Source organism: Phyllopteryx taeniolatus, chromosome 4, assembly GCF_024500385.1.
Source record: "Phyllopteryx taeniolatus isolate TA_2022b chromosome 4, UOR_Ptae_1.2, whole genome shotgun sequence".
NCBI classification, from domain to species: Eukaryota; Metazoa; Chordata; class Actinopteri; order Syngnathiformes; family Syngnathidae; genus Phyllopteryx; species Phyllopteryx taeniolatus.
The window spans coordinates 8,913,415-8,932,890 of NC_084505.1; the positions used below are offsets into that span (position 1 = coordinate 8,913,415).

The 19,476-nt window shown below is 41.6% G+C and overlaps 1 protein-coding gene across 6 annotated transcripts in view; it reads right to left on the reverse strand.

Moving 5' to 3' along the window:
- LOC133477513 (inactive rhomboid protein 2-like) overlaps positions 1-19,476 on the reverse strand; it is a 53,661-nt gene that overhangs the window by 3,957 nt on the left and 30,228 nt on the right. For 4 of the 6 annotated variants that reach the window (XM_061772338.1, XM_061772335.1, XM_061772336.1 and 1 more), the window contains 13 exons: positions 15,460-15,660; positions 14,414-14,542; positions 13,930-14,039; positions 9,846-10,079; positions 9,535-9,646; positions 9,289-9,363; positions 9,043-9,204; positions 8,679-8,764; positions 8,487-8,550; positions 8,295-8,389; positions 8,106-8,181; positions 7,905-8,005; positions 5,624-5,777 (listed from right to left, as the gene is read on the reverse strand). In XM_061772338.1, the coding sequence (XP_061628322.1) occupies positions 5,624-5,777; positions 7,905-8,005; positions 8,106-8,181; positions 8,295-8,389; positions 8,487-8,550; positions 8,679-8,764; positions 9,043-9,204; positions 9,289-9,363; positions 9,535-9,646; positions 9,846-10,079; positions 13,930-14,039; positions 14,414-14,542; positions 15,460-15,660 (1,599 nt within the window). The other 2 variants (XM_061772341.1, XM_061772339.1) reach the window with 2 other exon arrangements.

The window sequence follows — 19,476 nt, forward strand, 5'->3', positions numbered from 1 at the left end:
CTTTTCTAATGTTTTGGCATTCAGGAGATGACATTTTTCTTCATGCCAGTTCTCCAGCTTTAGAGAACATCTGCTCACATGCTTTTATGGACCATGTGCGATGATGTAATTAATGTGATATTTAACTTGTTACTATATATTTGCTTCTATTTTGCTTTGTTTTACTCTGTTGTCTGAAGCCAGGTTGGCATTGCAAATACCTTACCTGGACGAGGTTCAATAAATAGATTAAAAAATACATGACTTCCTGGACATTTCTTACTAAGTTTTTAAATACAGCAGTTTGAAGTATTTGGTATCTGTAAATGTGGTTGTGTGAGAAAAAAATATACCGTACATAAAGCCGGCATCATTTCCTTGTCTTGCACTATGGCAAACAGGACATTTTTCCACAGGCTAGAGAAGCTCCTGCCTGGGAAGGTTTTTCATCCCCCCCCCCGCGACTGACTAGATTGGAAATTCAGAGCGTCCCCGCAGGCCAGCCTCACGCCGGTGTTAGTCTTCTCTGGCCAGGCCGAGAAAGACATACACCCTGCTTGGGCTTGGACCTCCGCTTCTTAACGGGACCGAGTTGGCCATCGGTGGACCTGGCTGCCGGGATGCCAGCGGATCTCGCCGCTGAGCCCCTGGCAGCGGCAGACCTTCTGGTGGCGGAATTCGCCACAGAGTCCACCGCCACAGCTTGCTGCCGAGCCCGACTTCGGCCTGGCGATGCACAGTTTGTCCAGCCTGCTCCTTGTCCAAATGTGGCTCAGCGGAAAGTCTTTGCTTTCAATGTATTTTAATCCTCTTATTTCTAGCCTTGCGGAACGCCACATCCATTAATGGTGGCTCTATGAATGAAAAAATAAACACCTCCAGAGGGCTGTCAACCAATCATCGTTCGTTTTTTGGGTGGGTACACAGGGGGAACTCAAGCTACCAGGGTAGCTAGGTAAGTTGCTACGTTTGCTCGTATAATGTAATGGTTAAGGGTGCTCCGCATTAATTTAGAACAATGTCATGATTTTTTGACAGGAACTACTTGAGACGTTTGAAGGGTGTACTGTACATTATCAGCTGATATTGTACATTTTCTGAATTCTCTGAGCCAATTAGAATCGAGTATTCACCAAGACCATGGTTCTGTGTTCTCACCGAAACACTGTTGCTGTGCTTTCAAGCGCTTTTAAAAAAAAATGGATTGATCAATATATTTTTTAGATGTTCATAAATGTTTGTTTTAGAAAAGAGAGCTGTTGTAACAGTCTTGGAAACAAGAATGTTTTTCCAAACAATTGTTTCCATTTTCTATACTTTTCCAGACCTGGAAATGTATTCAATCAAATTCCATACTTTTCCATACTTGTGTAGGAACCCTGATATAATCATTTAAATCCTTTAGAAATTTTACATTTTTCACGTGCTACTCCAAGTCTTAAACGGACAAAAAAAAGTTTAAATTCACACTTTAGTCATTTCCCTGGGTTTTTGCTCAGTCCTGTTACCCTAACACATCACCCACTCTGAAAACATTGTAATATTCCACAAGTCACAAAGTTCACAGGAAGTTGCATTATTTAGATGTTCTTCATGCTATGGGAAGGCCAAGAGTAAGTTGTCATTTATTTTTTCACCCCAGTTACTTTCAGTCTCATTACTCAAATAAGGAGCTTCGGTACAATAAAACAATGACCTAAAAAAAAAAAAAACATTGCCTGAGATGGGCCAGTACACCTTTTGAATAGTTCGATGTGTATTTTGATTTGAAAAAAGACAGACAAGAAAAAAAAAAAGTTTATTTTGAGAGAGTTACAACAAGGAAATGGCACCTATTCGGTTGAATGGCCCACATGTTGTTCTGGACCAGAGTATCAGGACCTATTACAACATCTCGTCAACAGATTTAGAACAGTGTGGCCACATTCATTTTACTTGACTCACTGTGTCCATCATTAGGAGACCTAAGCCTGAGGGGGAAACATAATTTAATAAAAAAAAATACTGGTCATGGGATTAGAACCTGATAAACAACTCCATGCTCATAACGTCATAAATATTTACTGCTATTAAGCAGAAATGCAGCATCGAGAAGAGCTTCTTAATGATGTCACTTCACGTGCACGGGTTGACCCACACAGACTATCTGGGGGTTTGGTTCTGTTGGGGGAGAACATTCTCGTAAAGGTGAGAGGATTAGTGTAAATGACGTCAGGGCTGATTCTGGAGTCTTGCCTGGTTGTAAAATGGCAGATGGCTAATCTGCGAAGACAACCAACTTCTACAAACAGAAAAGAACGTTGCACAGCATGTCACCCACACGGCCCAGACGGCAAAGCCGACATGTTCCAAACGCACACCACAATCACTTGTCATTGGCTCAGATTAAACCGTTAAAAGAGATGTTATTACGAATGTCATTTATTCTTATTGGGTTCTGCTTCAAAATCTTGTGGTGTGGTAAGCATGGCCGCACACTCGCTTCCTCTACCTGAGGTCAATGTAATCTTCCTAAAAATCTGCTGTGTGAATATTATTAGTATCCAACAAAGTTGTTATTCAAGCAATTTCTGCTGGAACCACAGGGTCTTCTTAACCGCACAGTTACGGGGTAATCCACCTAAATCAGCTCCTTAAGTGGCTTTACTGTCATGTGTTATGCTTGCTGTGAGTATTTCTGGTGTGTGAAGACCTGTGAGCTGGTTAGTTTGGAGGAGTTGAACAGTAGGATTTCTGACTCATGTCAAGGCGCGTCACACTCAAAGCCACCTCACATTGCAACAAGCCGACGAGGAAAAAAAAACAGGGTTCAAAACGAGATGCAAAAATAAATTACAGGTGATTCATGCCTGTTCTGGTTCTAATTACTAACGTGGGATATTTCCTAAATTCCACAGCTAAACCTCCCATTGAAAGTTTTTAGAAACTGAGGATTTTTTCCTACCCTTGTCACCACAGTTTTTATTTAATTAGTGCATCACTTTTCATATGAAGTCCTACTAAACTCATGTGGGAAATAGTTCAATCCGTATTCAGTCAATATTTATTGATATATCATGTGTGAATTGTGTAAATGTGTCTCATCCACTATTTTGTCTTCCAAAAAATTCTAGGTGTACCAGGATGAACCTTTAATGTACAAGAAGGTGTGAGTACAAGAATGAGTACCAGACAAGTCTCAGCTACACAACAACTGTCTCGGAATAAAACAGTGAACAATCCCATTTAGCAATGGCCTGTGTTTGGCCACACAAAGGAATTTGACTAATCCCAAAATAGGAGAAAGTGGCCTTTTACAGACACAGACAGACACACAAATACACAGGGGAAAACAGGCTTAACAATAAAAAGTAGGTAAACTTGTTTTCAACACTCAGTTTTCAGATCAACATGTTGCAGCAATTATCGAATGTATCATTTCTCTACGTAGGGAACGTGCCAGACACATAATCTGTCTGTCAACTTTCCATTGGCGCGTTCAATAAATGGATTCAATGTGCATGATGTTATACATTTATAGGTGCAGGTATAATTTTTGATATGGTTAAAATTCTTGAATAATTATTTCGTTATCAATGGAAAGTGACAAGGTTATAGTGTGAATATTACGAGCTGAAGGTTCATTTGAGCACTTGGTACATCATGATTTGTGATGTGTAGATGGAAGGACAAGTCTGCTTTGATAATCCTTAGAAGGGGAAACCTTCTCCAGTAACTACACGGTGGACTAAGCCGCATGAAACCAGTGAGTGGCAACGCCAGGAAAAACAACAGACAACAACAGTGGATATGAGACAATGGTTCAACCAGTCAGTGCCATAACATCCAAAACACTTTTGTGACATGACACATCTCCATGCTATGGACTAGTTTTGCCTTATTTGGTAACCTATTTTGATTTTTGTTTTTATTTTATAAGGAAGCACAGAACACACGATTGGACACACTCTAGTACTACAGTACTATACAAACAAACAGCATGCATACCTCAGCATATAGAGAGACTAGTTTACAGACCCTTTCCAAAAAAATTGAATATCATGGAAAAAATGTATTCCTATAATTCCATTCAAAAAGTTAAACTTTCATAGATTATAGATTCAGGGCCCAGAATTTAAACAATTTCTAGTATTTATATGTTTATTTTTAAATAATTTGGGCAGCCCAAATTTTGCGGGCCATAAATGTTTTAAACTGAATGTCACACACTAATCACCTCCTAAACTCAAAGCACCTGCACGGGTTTCCCCAGGTGTCATTAAATTGCGACAGTTTGGTTAAACTTTCTCAGTTGGGTTTAATATGGAGAAGACTGCAGACCTGACAACTGGCCAGAAGACCATCATTGATACCTGCCATAGGATGGGTAAGCCAAAAAGGTTCATAGCTAAGGAGGCTGGCTGTTCACAGAGTGCTGTGTCCAAGCATATCAGTGGAAAGTTGAGTGGAAGGACAAAATGTGGCAGGAGAAGATGCACCAGCAAAAGAAATGACTGTGATCTTCAGCGGATTATCAAACAGAAAAGATTCAAGAATCTAGCAGAGATCCAGAAAGGATGGAATGAAGCGGGACTCACAGCTTCAAAAACCACCACTATCGGGTTCAAAAATCACAAGGGTTCCTTGGGTCGAGCCTGAGCCAATCTAGGAAGCGTCTCAACTGGGCCAAGGAGAAGAAGGACTGGACTGTTGGCCAGTGGTCCAAGGTCCTCTTTTCCGATGAAAGTAAAGTGTGCCTTTCAAGGTCCAAGGGTTTGGAGGAAGACGGGTGAAGAACAGAACCCAAGCTGCTTGAGGTCCAGTGTGAAATATCCACAGTCAGTCATGATTTGGGGTGCAATGTCCAGTGCAGGTGTTGATAAACTCTTGCTTTCTTAAATCCCAGGTCACCGCAACAGTCTACCAGAATGTTTTAGAGGACTTCATGATTCCTTCTGCTGAGGATCTGTATGGAGATGCAGATTTCATCTTCCAGCAGGACCTGGCCCTTGCCCATACAGCCAGAAGCACCAAATCCTGGTTTGATGCCCATGCCATCACAGTGCTTGACTGGCCGGCCAACTCGCCGGATCAAAACCCCATTGGGGATCTATCTATGAGGTATTATCAAGAGGAAGATGAGAGGCACCAGACCTTAAAACAAAGAAGAAATTACAGCAAGCATCAAGGAAATCTGGGCTTCCATAACTCCCAGGCAATGCCACAGGCTGATTGCCTCAATGGCACGGCGCATCGAGGCAGTGATTAAAGCAAAGGGATTACCAACTAAGTGTTGCAGATGAACATATCGTTTTGAAAGTACCGTATTTTGATTGATTTAATGTGACCCTAATTTCTTACTTTTTTTTTTTATTTATTTTTTACAAAAACTGAGAATAAATAAATGGTGATTTCTTCACAGTATTCCATTTTTTTTATTCCTGATTTCATTGGTTCTATGAGCTGGAAGCACAAATTATGTAAAAATAAACAAATAAATACTTGAAATTGTAAATTGTGGGCCCTGAATCTATAATCTATGAAAGTTTAACTTTTTGAATGGAATTATGGAAATAAATAAACTTTTCCATGATATTCTAATTCTTTTGGAAAGGGTCTGTATATATACATGACCAGAATGTGTATATTCAACAGAGAAACCCACCTCAGCTCTGTAGGGAAGGAAGAGGGCAGAGGCAAGGTTTCCAGTTATTCCGCTAAAGATGTAAATGATGGAGATGCGCACCCAACCAGCCAGCTTCTCCAGGTCTCTCAATATGGTCATCTGAAACACTACTGATACCACACAGTGTAGCAACCTAAATACATACAAAAATCATTTTAAGAATAGCACATCTATATACTGTACACCAAAGTACATATACATTTGGCTTGATTATATCATTTAGGCATTACAAATATGACAAACCTATTCATTTTTTATAAACCTCTTTGACCCTTCTTAAAAGTACAACTCTGGGAATTCTCACGTGCCAGGAATTCTGACATTTTAAAGGGGACATATTTTACCAAACCAACTTTTTCTAGTATTAGGGATGTAATATTGTCTCTATGGTACCCCAGTAAACATGTGAAATATGAATTAAAATCATCCAAGCATTCCCGAATTCCAGACGCTTTTCTGCCGAGAGGCCTGAAATCAGGTCATTTGAATTTCTCAAGCTTATCTACGTCACGAGCGAAGATCTCAGCCTTCCCTTTCCGCTCCCGACCCAGCACTGTCAACATAACAAACACGTGTGCTCTCACAAGTGGGTCTTCTACACGGAGGCAACCAATCAGAGGAAAGGCAGCGGTCTTAGCCAAATATAGACAAAGCGGATACAAAACTGGGTCAAACAGAATTAGCTGTCAGAGGGGCCTTTTCTGGACACTCAAAACCAAGGTGTTTTGTGTAAATGAAATTGACACTTTTATACTAAGTCCATGTTAAGAGAGACCTCTATGGAGGTCTAAATACGGAGCCAAAATACGGGACTTTTAAGAATCACGTGAGTGAACAATTTAAAGCAGCAGTGTCTAATGTCGAGCCAACTGGCCAGTTAGTGGGTCTAATCTGGCCCATGCTAATAGAGAACACATTCACTGCTAATATTCAGTAAAAGTCTCTGCTGTTGCTAATTTTGTCAACTGGAGGGCACACTGACGAGCCCTCACCAATGTCGTGTGTAAAAAAATCTGGTCATTCTTGAACTCACCCCACTGCTCTGTCATTGGTTAAATCAGAACCACATGCTTTATGGGCACCATGTAGTTACCTAGCGGTCACTAATTCCCTGATAGCATGCGGTTAACTACGGTGACTTTGCTCATTTTTTGCCATTTTGTAAGTGGATTTTTGTCCAGGTGGCACGGTCTATGACTGGTTCGCACATCTACTTCACAGTTCTGAGGACCGGGGTTCAAATCCGGCCTCGCCTGTTTGGAGTTAGCATGTTCTGCCCGTGCCTGCATGGGTTTTCTCCAGGTACTTCGCTTTCCTCCCACATCCCAAAAACATGCGTGGTAGGTTGATTGAAGACGGTTCTATTGTGATTTATGTCAATGACATGATGTCATCTTTAGTAGACGTCTCCATGAAATGACGTTATTGATTGTCTTATTTCTCCCAAACATTCATACCTCCTCCTGCATCGGTCTTCTGTTAATATCCTAGCTCCTCGATGGAATTTCTGGTGGGAGGAGCTAGCATGTAAAAAGAGCAGATAGGGGCTAGGACCTAGGAATTTCCAAATATAGAAATGAGATCCATCCCCTATTGCATAGTGGGTTACCATGATGCAATATTAAACACACTGGAGTTCTCTGAAGTGTTTGTTTATGAATATTGGTAGGGATAAACTGATCGAATGCAATCTTAAGGCGGATGCACTTAACTGATCTGTTAGTTGCACGTGTAAATGAAAACACTGATTTATAATACCGTTGAAATTTCAATCGTTTTTGTTACGATATTCCATTTTGCTCATATCATGACTTGCAACATTAGAAAAAGATAAATGTCAATATTTTCTGGATGAACTTGTACACCAAACCAACCAAAACACCATATTAATGGGGAAAATGGGGAATAGTTGTTATTTATACCTTAAGCCACAAATATACTGGCCTGCCCACTTGAGATTAAATACGGGTAAATGAGGCCCACGAAATAAAATGAGTTTGACACCCCTGGTTTAAGGCATTATGGGCATTTCAAAATATTGCTTAAAGTTAGAATTCTGAAGAATGCTGACTTGCTGAACTAAATAAGTTTGAGAAAAGTCTCTACTCAATGGAATCAAGCAGCTGTAAAACTTTTTATGTGGATAACCTGATTTAGCAGCAACATCTAGGTCATTGAAAGTACGTTCAGAGACAAAAAAAAAAAAAAAAAAAAAAGCAGCACATTTGAGACAATATATTTTGCATGAGGAAGTGCATACCCAGCGTGCAGGAAAAGGGACAGCCAGAAACGGTAGAATTGATCAGGCACATCAGGGTTTAGGAAGGGCAGCAAGCCACAAACATCATCCAGACAATGGACCTGCAGGAAGTTGGCACATGAATCAGAAAAGCACTAAGACACTCATATGTATGTAAATTGTGCACACTGACTCACTCACGCACACACACACACATACAACCTGTGAGCATAGTGTGGCATCTTCATGGAAGTACCCATGCATGAAAGAGCAATACTCCCTGGTTGTGATGTCACACCTACAGTAGGAGTAAATAATGACAGTTTGATAAGCTCATACTGACCATCTCATATCATAATGACACCAGCAGGCACAAAGGTCAGTCAAAAGGTAGATGTGTCAACATCTCACCTGCCCTTAGTGCCAATGCAGCAAGGTCGCCCCTTGATGTTACAGTCCACATGTCTGTAGCCTGTATGGTTCCACCTTTTGGGATATGTACACACCTGGGTGCACACAACCATGCATGGCACAAATATAAATTAAAAGTGTGGATGCTTTGAACTGCAAAATAATTTCTCTCCAATATTAGAATTTCCTCACCGGCCACTGGGTGATGTCATCTGGCCACGTGTGAGGCTCTGCAGATGCAGGCTCTTCACATATTCTTTACGGCACACCACACAGTGAGAAAAGATGCAGTCCAATTTTACAAGCCCAGTTAGACGATTATGTAGCTTATCATGATATATTACTAATGTGATCGGGACACAAATACAGTATGTATGTATTCACCTGGGATCCTGATGACAGACAGAGCCAGAGGACCTGTTGATGTCCACAAACTCATTGTTCCATTTGATGAAAGTCGCCAGTGTCTCCTGCAGGGACAGTTTGTTTTAGTATCAAAGATATATCATATGACAATTCTTATTCGGAGGACCGGTTTCAGGAAATAATGTAAAAAGCAGCATAAAATGATTTTGGCTACATACTTTTGAAAGAGTGTGTTCTGAATAATTAGCATTGTAAATGGATTACATTCTTAAAGATTAAACACACACGTGCCAGAATGAGTTTAGTGAGTGCTGGCATGACAATAAAACCAATGCCAATAAATTGGTTTTACACTGATGTGTGAATGAGTTGAACAACATACGGAACAGTCAGAGATGAGAGTCTGCACACATCCGGAATTGTCATTCTGAACACAACACCCTGACTCTTTCTCCAGATCTTTGGCCTTCTGAATCAGATGGACTATCTGTTTATCCTGACGGATACATGGAGCAAACTTGGCTCCCAAATGAATCAGGTCGTCCTGAGAAGAGAAGAAATAACTTTCTTGTTTTGGGTGGGTCTTCACTAGGGATCGGTAATATACAGCACTTAAACTAACACTTACAGATCTTGGACCAATCCAAAAGTTCTGCTGTTGGATGTACTTAACACTCTCATAGATGCCTTTGTTCTTCAGCACCTACAGAGGGCGACAGAGTGCTGCATAAATAACATCACAAACCATGAATGCAACAGCGACTTCACCAGACTTCACTTATGCAGGATCATAAAATTTTGAAATTGTCTTAAAAAACAAACATGATCGTCTGTTAGTTGTGAAAAGAGGAAAAAGATATGAATATTCACTTACAAGGTCAGTTTTAGAATGTTGTGCAAACCCTACAGGTGCAAAACCGTAAGTACAGCACGACAGCAACGTGATTACAACATGGACAAAAGTGATCCAGTAGGTAAAGTAAGGCCTGAAAACAAAGATGACAATGATTTAAAAGCATGAAAAACATCTTCAGTTAAACATGTCTCCTTATGATCTATTGCCCCACTAATCACAACCGTACTCTGACCTTGCTCAATTGCCTTTTCTTTGAAAGTGGTGGGTCTGCAAGTCAGTTATTGTGATTTTATGCAAAGTAAGCATTCATTCCTCCATTCATTGTTAACCTGTGGCTGTGGAAGTCATCCAACTGCTTCTGGATGGTGCTGCTGAGGCTATGTCGGTAGTGCCGGTTCAGCCACTTGCCCACAACGCCCATTCCATAGCGACGCTTTTTGTTGTCAAAAGCAAAGTGCTTCACTCGGGAAGCGATGCGACGCCCACGTCGAGGATGACTTTTCTCTTGCACTGCTGTTGGTGTGCAGGGTGTTCGAGATGCATCCTTGCAGGATATGGGCATGCTGAGGAGAGGAAAGACCAAATAACATTTAAAACATGGATAAACGGTATACTGAACAGTGGATATAAACACACCTCTGTTCAAATGCCAGGTTTTTGTGATAAAAAAAAAAATTAGACCAATGTAAATCATTTCAAAATATTTTACAACTTACAACTTAGTTGAAATAAAGAAATATTTTCCAGAGGGGTAATAGAAATAAACAACTGAGATAATGTGGTTGTGCAAGTGTGCACACCCTCTTGTAACTGGGGATGTGAATGTGTTCAGAGCTCACCAGTGACATTCAAACCAATTTTAAATGGGAGTCAGCTCACACCTGCCACCATTTAAAGTGACTCTGACTAACCCCAAATAAAGTTCAGGTGTTCTAGTAGACTTTTCCTGTTTGTTTTTTTCTTATAGTCATATCTGACAGCAAAACTTAAATGCGCGAAGCCTACAGTGAAAACAGTGAAAAAGTGGACAAATGAAGCCAAGATGGAACTTCAAAGCTGTTTAGACTGCACAAACTGGAGTGTCTTTGAAAATTCAGCGGGCAGCCTGGATGAATATACGGACACTGTCACATCCTATATCAGTTTCTGTGAAGAGGTTTGTGTACCAACAAAATATTTTCGCACATTCAATAACAACAAGCTGTGGTTCACTGCAAAACTTAAGCAGCTTCTGCAAGCTAAGGAGGACGCATATTAGAGTGGGGACAGGGCCCTGTATAACCGACCTAGAAACCAGCTGACTAAAGAAATTAACATTGCAAAAAGAAACAATGCAGCAAAGTTGGAAAAACAGTTTAGCGCAAACGACTCTAAATCAGTCTGGCATGCATTCCAATCGCTGACTAATTACAAGCGACGATCCCCCCCAAGCTGAGAACAATAGCACACTAGCCAACGACTTGAATACCTTCTACTGCAAATTTGGAAAGGACACTTTCACACCACACACCCACCCGGCCGCACCCGCGACCACAATCACACCTCTGACTTCTGCGTTAACCATCCATGAACAGGATGTGAGACGCATCTTCAAACAACAAAAGATTAACAAAGTGGCTGGCCCGGACCATGTGTCCCCATCCTGCCTCAAAGTCTGCGCGGACCAGCTCGCTCCAATCTTCACTCAGATCTTCAATAGATCTCTGGAACTGTGCGAAGTTCCATCCTGTTTCAAACGCTCCACCATCATTCCAGTCCCCAAGAAACCTGCAATCTCGGGTCTGAATGACTACAGGCCTGTCGCTTTGACATCTGTGGTCATGAAGTCCTTTGAACGTCTCGTGCTGGACCACCTCAAGAGTGTCACAGGTGCCCTGCTGGACCCCCTGCAGTTTGCCTACCAAGCAAACAGGTCGGCGGATGATGCAGTCAACATGGGACTGCACTTCATCCTAGAACACCTCGACAGTGCAGGGACCTACGCGAGGATCCTGTTCGTAGACTTCAGCTCAGCGTTCAACACCATCATCCCTGAACTCCTTTCATCCAAGCTTCTCCAGCTCAGCGTCTCACCTGCCATCTGCCAGTGGATTTACAGCTTTCTGACGGGCAGGACACAGCAGGTCAGGCTGGGGGAGGCCACCTCATCCACACGCAGCATCAGCACTGGGGCGCCCCAAGGTTGTGTCCTCTCTCCGCTGCTCTTCTCTCTCTACACGAACGACTGCACCTCAGCGAACCCGACTGTCAAACTCCTGAAGTTTGCAGATGACACCACTGTCATCGGCCTCATCAAGGACGGTGACGAGTCTGCATATCGACAGGTGGTGGAGCGGCTGGAGCTGTGGTGCGGCCGACACAACCTGGAGCTGAACACGCTCAAGACTGTAGAGATGATCGTGGACTTCAGGAGGCATCCTTCGCCACAGCTGCCCCTCACGTTGTCCAGCCGCCTTGTGTCAACCGTCGAGACCTTCAAGTTCCTGGGAATTACAATCTCTCAGGTCCTGAAGTGGGCGACTAACATCAACTCCGTCCTCAAAAAGGCCCAGCAGAGGATGTACTTCCTGCGGCTTCTGAGAAAGCACGGCCTAGTAGACATTCCAACAGCTTCTTCCCTCTTGCGATCAACTTCTTAAACACCTAACCTATAATTCCATTACAACAAGCTAGCAATTTTTTTTGACTTGAGTTCGTTGTCACATTTCTGTGGGGCCAATTATGTACTACTCGTGCACTCACTGTCATTGTCTCGCCATGCTGCACTATTTGCATATACTGGCCACTCATGCCAGAGTAGCATCTGCTCCATTTGCACACTGATTGAGGAGTATCTGTAACATTTGCACAACCAACATTGTCCCAGATTATCGCACTACTCGTCACTTTAAACCGCATACACTCCTTGAAGTCTCAGCGCCCCTTGCACAATGGTCATTGCACCGGTCTATTGCAATATTAGTTATTCGAACTGCTCTAAGTGCTAGAGGACTCTGCATCTTTTTGCACAATTGTTTTTTGTCAATGTCTCTGTCTCCAAAGTGACTGTCTGTTGTGCTAGAGCGGCTCCAACTACCGGAGACAAATTCCTTGTGTGTTTTGGACATACTTGGCAAATAAAGATGATTCTGATTCTGATTCTGAAAAGCCTTGCTCCACAGATAGGGTCCACAGCATCTGAGAGAGCTCATTTTTCAAACCTATCATCAAAGGGTTAGAACAAGGGTACAAAAGAATTTCCAAGGTATTAAATATACAATTGGTACGGAAAGTATTCATCTATCCATCCATTTTCTGAGCCGCTTCTCCTCACTCGGGTCACAGGCGTGCTGGAGCCTATCCCAGCTATCATCGGGCAGGTGGCGGGGTACACCCTGAACTGGTTGCCAGCCAATCGCAGGGCACATACAAACAAACAACCATTCGCACTCACATTCACACCTATGGGGAATTTTAGAGTTGTCAATTAACCTACCATGCATGTTTTTGGGATGTGGGAGGAAACCGGAGTGCCCGGAGAAAACCCATGCAGGCACGGGAAGAACATGCAAACTCCACACAGGCGGGGCCGGGGATTGAACCCCGGTCCTCAGAACTGTGAGGCAGACGCTCTAACCAGTCAGTCACCGTGCCGCCCTACAAAAACATTTACATTTTATTTGGGGTTGATCATAGGTATTTTTAATGGTGACAGTTGTGTGCTTAATCCCATTTAACATGCATTTGAACGGTGTTATGACAAAATATAGTCTATATTCTTTTATTATATTATCCCATAGTTTCTGAATGATTTTTATTAATTCAATAGTTCTTCGTTCTTTTGTGACTTTTTCAAATGTACCTAGCAGCTTAATTGTTTTTTTTTCTCCCTTCTCAGTGGCTCTACCGGCCTCCCTTTTCTCTCAAGGACAAGACAACTGTGTGAAGAGGCCTTTCTTTCTTGTTCTCTCTCCCATTTGAGTTTGACTGTGCATTCATTGCTCTTCCGTGTTCTTCAGAGCAGGGGGAGAGGCGCGAAGCAACTGCAAGTTCCTCTCTGACTGTTTCGCTCTTTGCAAAGATCCCCCATCCCCAGTTATAAGAGAGTGTGCACACTCATGCAACCGACTTATATCAGTTGTTTATCTTTACTTCCCCCCTCTCGATTACTTTTTTTCCCCAATTGAGTTGCACACGTTATAGCCTCGATTGATACTTGAAAAAGCTTTAAAATGATTTATCCTGAGCTAATTGCTTAGATCACAAAAAAAATGGCACTTAAACAGGGGTGTGTAGGCTTTTAATATCCACTGTGTATTTACATAAAATTCATTCATGACCACTTTCTTGAGTTTGAAATACACACACACACACACAAACACAAATGAATATTTTTTCTTGCTAAAATCAGATGGTTATTGTGGTTTTACTCACAGGCTTGAGAATTTCTGGTCTGGTTGCTCACTTGGTGCAAAAGCAGCAGAGATTGGTGGTGACTCAAATACGTCATCAGCCATAGAGTACAACTCATCGTGGACATCGACCTACAAAAAAAATTGGTAATTGCGCTAACTAATGAAATCCAAGATATAAAGGATAATCCTTCACAGTTATAATTAGCATTTTATTCAAATTTTAGTTACAACTGACACAAAGTATTTTCAGTACATCAGTTGTAGTGCAAACCTCACATAAACTGAATTAGTTGTTAGGATACAGTTTAGTCAGCAGGAGGGGTTGTTAGCTAAACATACATGAAGGAAAAGCTGCGATGAGAGAAGGCGGTTGCCCTGTCTGCATGGATCAAAATGTTTTTATTGCTCAGAGAGGAAGAAAGGTAAGGATGGTCGATGCAAGAAAAACTAACACTTTTGAAATTCTGATAATGACTGAGCATTAAATCTATGTTCTGGCTGACCTTGCTAAAAAAGAGTGACTCAGACATGTCTGCCGAGTCCACAGTGTCATCATCCTGCCAGCTGGGTCTGACAAAGCTCCTCCTGGGAAAGCTGCGACCTGTCAGGGAACCCGCTAAGCCGCTTCGGCCCTGGTAAAAAAAACAAAAAACACCCACATGTACATGATCAGCATTTTAATCATCATTTTCATCATAATCAACATTTTATCTTCTCTAAGCACCTGCTCTTACAAAATGGTATATTCTAGAATATAATGACATAGTTGACATCTGTTGAATTAGAAAAATGGACACAGGAACCATTCATTCATTCATTCATTTTCCGTACCACTTATCCGCAGTAGGGTCACGGGCGTGCTGGAGCCGATCCCAGGTGACTCTGGGCGAGAGGCGGGGTACACCCTGAACTGGTCGCCAGCCAATCACAGGGCACATATAAACAAACAACCATTCACACTCACGTTCACACCTACGGACAATTTAGAGTGCTCGATTAACCGACCATGCATGTTTTTGGGATGTGGAAGGAAACCAGAGTACCCGGAGAAAACCCACGCAGGCACAAGGAGAACATGCAAACTTCACACAGGCGAGGCCGGATTTGAACCTGGGTCCTCAGAACTGTGAGGCAGATGTGCTATCTAGTCACCCACCATGATGCCACACAGGAACCAGTTATATTGTATACTGTTTCGGGATCAGATTACACCGCATTATATACTTTGGGCTGCCTCATTTTACCTCTGTACTCCAGCCCGATAGATTTGACTAAAGTGTTTCATTTTTAATGTTTCTTCCTTTTTTCCGCAAAATATTTCCTTGCATGTCATTTTTTCTGGGTTGTTGGAAATCCTTGGAGCTTATACAAAATATAATAATATTTATGAAATTATACTAATTGATCAACATTTTGTGCACGTTAAAGATTACTGTATGTAATGCATCAAATAACAGTCTACTCTGTGACTACTAATAAAGTTGCAACATATACATGCACACACACAAACACACACACACACACACAGACTTTCTGGAGTCCTACCTACCCTGAGCAGGTTATTTGCAGCACGGATGCTCATGCGGGCGACGGACTCCCTCTTACGTTTGGGGAAGTGACTGTACCCAGAACGCTGGCTGGTAAAGGAGCTGAGCGAGGTGACCCCAGGAGTGAAGGGAGCCTTAGGGGAGCGAGTGTCTATGTCCTCTGGGTAACGAAACGCTCGTCCCCGTGCCAGGGGGTCTACAATCTAGAAAAAACGAGGAGGCGATGAGAGATGGGTAATGATTGTGATTTTCTAGAGGATACTGAGTCAGGTGATCCATGTTTGTCGCGGTAACTTGTAATCTTGATTGGTGTACAGTATATTTTACATGTCAGAGAGATAGAGTCTGCACTTCTAGTCAAAATGAATGTTTGCCTATGATGTCACCTCCTGGCATGCTGCCAGCACACGTGCCCAATGATGTCACTTCTAGGGACACCTGTGCTCAATGACGTCACATCCGGTGGTATTTGAAAACACAATGACGTCATAACCGTCGTTACATCATGTCTCAAGCATTTATGTCGCATGAAATCATCTTTGGGGTCACCTGTGAACCAAGCCACCATCTGTAGGAACAAAGGAAAATCACACCTGTGAAACATGTCCCTTCCGGCCACGCCTCACTTCTATGACGTGTGAGTGCGCCCCGTGGGCTTTGCCAAGGTAGGTGCAAAGGATTAACCCAGGTCATGCCCTAGGTCACAAACCCAACACCTGCAATGAATTGGGCACTCACGTGGCTTGTGCATGTGACATCGAGTGTCCGAGATGTTTGAAAATATGAAAAAAAATCAGTATCAAGGGGTATGTAGCAAAGAAAATGATTTTTTCTAAAATTCTTCCAACTTCCCACAGGGCTTGGGCTGTGCAAAATGCTGAGCGGTCCATCAGTCTTAAAAAATTCCATATCAATGAGCTTTTTTTGTGGAAAAAACTACATTCTCAAGATCTTATTGTCGAAAACAAGTCCAGGCATGTTGTATCATTTGATGAACATTCATACATCTAATTGAAAAAAAAATCTGTATCAATGAGTATTAAGCAAGGATAATTTTTTTTTTCTAAAATTCCTCCAACTCACACCATTGTATTGGTTGTGCGACATTCCAAACTGTATTATTGGTGAACAAATCTAAAAAAAATTAACAAAAATTGTTCTAATTCGGGCGGCACGGTGGTCGACTGGTTAGAGCGTCAGCCTCACAGTTCTGAGGACCCGGGTTGAATCCCCGGTCCCGCCTGTGTGGACTTTGCATGTTCTCCCCGTGCCTGCGTGGGTTTTCTCCGGGCACTCCGGTTTCCTCCCACATCCCAAAAACATGCATTAATTGGAGACTCTAAATTGCCCGTAGGTGTGAATGTGAGTGTGAATGGTTGTTTGTTTGTATGTGCCCTGCGATTGGCTGGCAACCAGTTCAGGGTGTACCCCGCCTCCTGCCCGATGACAGCTGGGATAGGCACCAGCACGCCCGTGACCCTCGTGAGGAGAAGCGGCTCAGAAAATGGATGGATGGAATTCGAATTTATGATTGTGTGTTATTAGCAAGAGAATTGGAAAGATCACAATAAAACACAGTCAAATGTAAATAGTGACCCTAAAGTCAAACAAAATGAATTTGAATTTTACATTTATGAACATTTTCTACCCATAACAAATAGTGGATATGGAAAAAACAATAAACACATTTTAACATTTTGCAACAACTATACAAGTGTATTTTTTTAACTGCTAAATAAAAATTACTCAACCTTCAATGATGTGTGATGTAGGTGTCAAGAACACTTGCTGAAAGACTTCATACTTCACACCTTTTAGCATTTTAACTGCCATGCAAGTGTATAAGTAAGTTAAACCACTCTGTTTAAAAAAATAATAATAAAAAATAAAACTAAAAAACAAGCCACTTAGATAGACTTGAATAAACTTCCAAAACAACACATTTCAGCTTTGATGACACTTGACAGACAATTGCAGTGGCAGGATTTCTCTGCATGTCTGGGAGGTCAGTCTCTTCAGAAACAACTTACTTTGCCGCGTCATTCTTCATCTTTATTGAGGTCAACGGAACCATTTTGTACTGAGCAGGCAGGACAGACAGTACCAACTTCCTATGCTTTCACAAGTCTCATCAAAGCTAATGGTGAGTACAAAATGTGTTTTGGAAGTATATTAAAGACAAATCCTGATCTAAAGCATACCACATCAGTCTAAGTAGTTTTTTTTTTTTTTTTTTTTTTACCAGAGTGGTTTAACTTACTTATACACTTGCATGGCAGTTAAAAATGGTAAAAGGTATAAAGTCTTTCAGCAAGTGTTCTTGACACCTACATCACACATCATTGAAGGTTGAATATTTTTTACTTTTGTTAGCAGTTAAAAAAAAAACTTGTATGGTGGTTGCAAATTGTTAAAATGTTTTCATTGTTGCTTTTTCCATATCCACTATTTGTTATAGGTAGAAAAGGTCCATGAATGTAAAATAAAAATTCATTTTGTTTGACTTGACTTTTTATTGTGATCTTTCCAATTTGATTGCTTGTAACAATCATATATACGAATTAGAACAATTTTAGCTCAATTTTTTTTTAGATTTGTTCACCAATAATACAGTTTGGAATATTCAAACGCTGTTGTGAAAACGGATTCCGTCACGTATGTTTGTAGTTGGAAATCTTGTAATCAGTTTTTAAAGCTTTTTGTATTTAAATTTAATTTAAAAAAAACACAGACAAATAAAAACCCTAAAACTGCCGGAAACCCAATCTCTCTCTCTCTCGCTCACACACACAACACTATACTCTCAAGATCGAGGTAAATACGATCTTTTGTTTGTTATTTTCAGAAGTCATATTTTTAATCTTTATCATTGTCAATAACATGTCAGGACATGTCTTTGGGACAATCCTCCTGAATGGAGGCTGAGTTGATTTATTTATTTTTTTTAATTACATATGCAACCCTTCCATGATTCATGTTTTTTTTTTTTTTTTTTTGGTCAGACTATGCCTTCAAGATAACTTTATTTCAGGAATGTAGACATGTACGCACCGTAAACTGATTATTGAAATATAGGTACAACCCAGTGTAAGTAACTGCCAAGTACGGCATCAGGTACAGGGTGGGGTTTTTACATGGAACAAAATGCTCACTGATATGGAATTTCTTCAGACTCTATGACCCCCAACATTTTGCACAACGAATACCATGGTGTGAGTTGGAGGAATTTTTGAAATAAATAAATAAATTCTTTCCTAAATACTCATTGATAGAGATTTATTTTCATTTAGATGTATGAATGTTCAAATGATACAACATGCCTGGACTTGTTGTCGATGATAAGATCTTGAGAATGTCTTTTGCAGAAAAAGGCTCATTGATATGGAATCTTTTCAGACTGATGGACCGCTCAGCATTTCGCACAGCCCATGCAAAACACATTTTCTTTGCTACATACTCCTTGATACAGATTTGTTTTTCAGATCTTCAAACATCTCGGACACCCGATCTCACGTGCACGAGCCACGTTGAGTACCCAATTCTTTGCAGATGTTGTGTGACCTCGGGAAGATATGGACATGACCCCCTATCATCTCAGACACTCGATGTCACGTGGACAAGTCACGTGTTGGAGTTGTGACCTTGAGCATGACCTGGGAAATATGTGTAGGCGTTAATGCTTTGCAGCTACCTTGGCAAAGCCCGTGGGGCGCAGTCACACGTCATAGAAGCGAGGCGTGGCCGGAAGGGACATGTTTCACAGGTGTGATCAGAAATGACATTTTTTGTTGCAGTATGACCGTTAGTGACACCCGTTGTTTTCCTTTGTTCCTACAGACCGTGGCTTGGTTCACAGGTGACCCCAAAGATGATTTCATGCGACATAAATGACGGGGACATGATGTACTGACAGTTGTGGCGTCATTTGGTTTTCAAATGCTGCCGGATGTGACGTCATTGGGCACAGGTGTCGCTAGAGGTGACGTCATCAGGCACGTGTGTTGGCAGCGTGCCAGGAG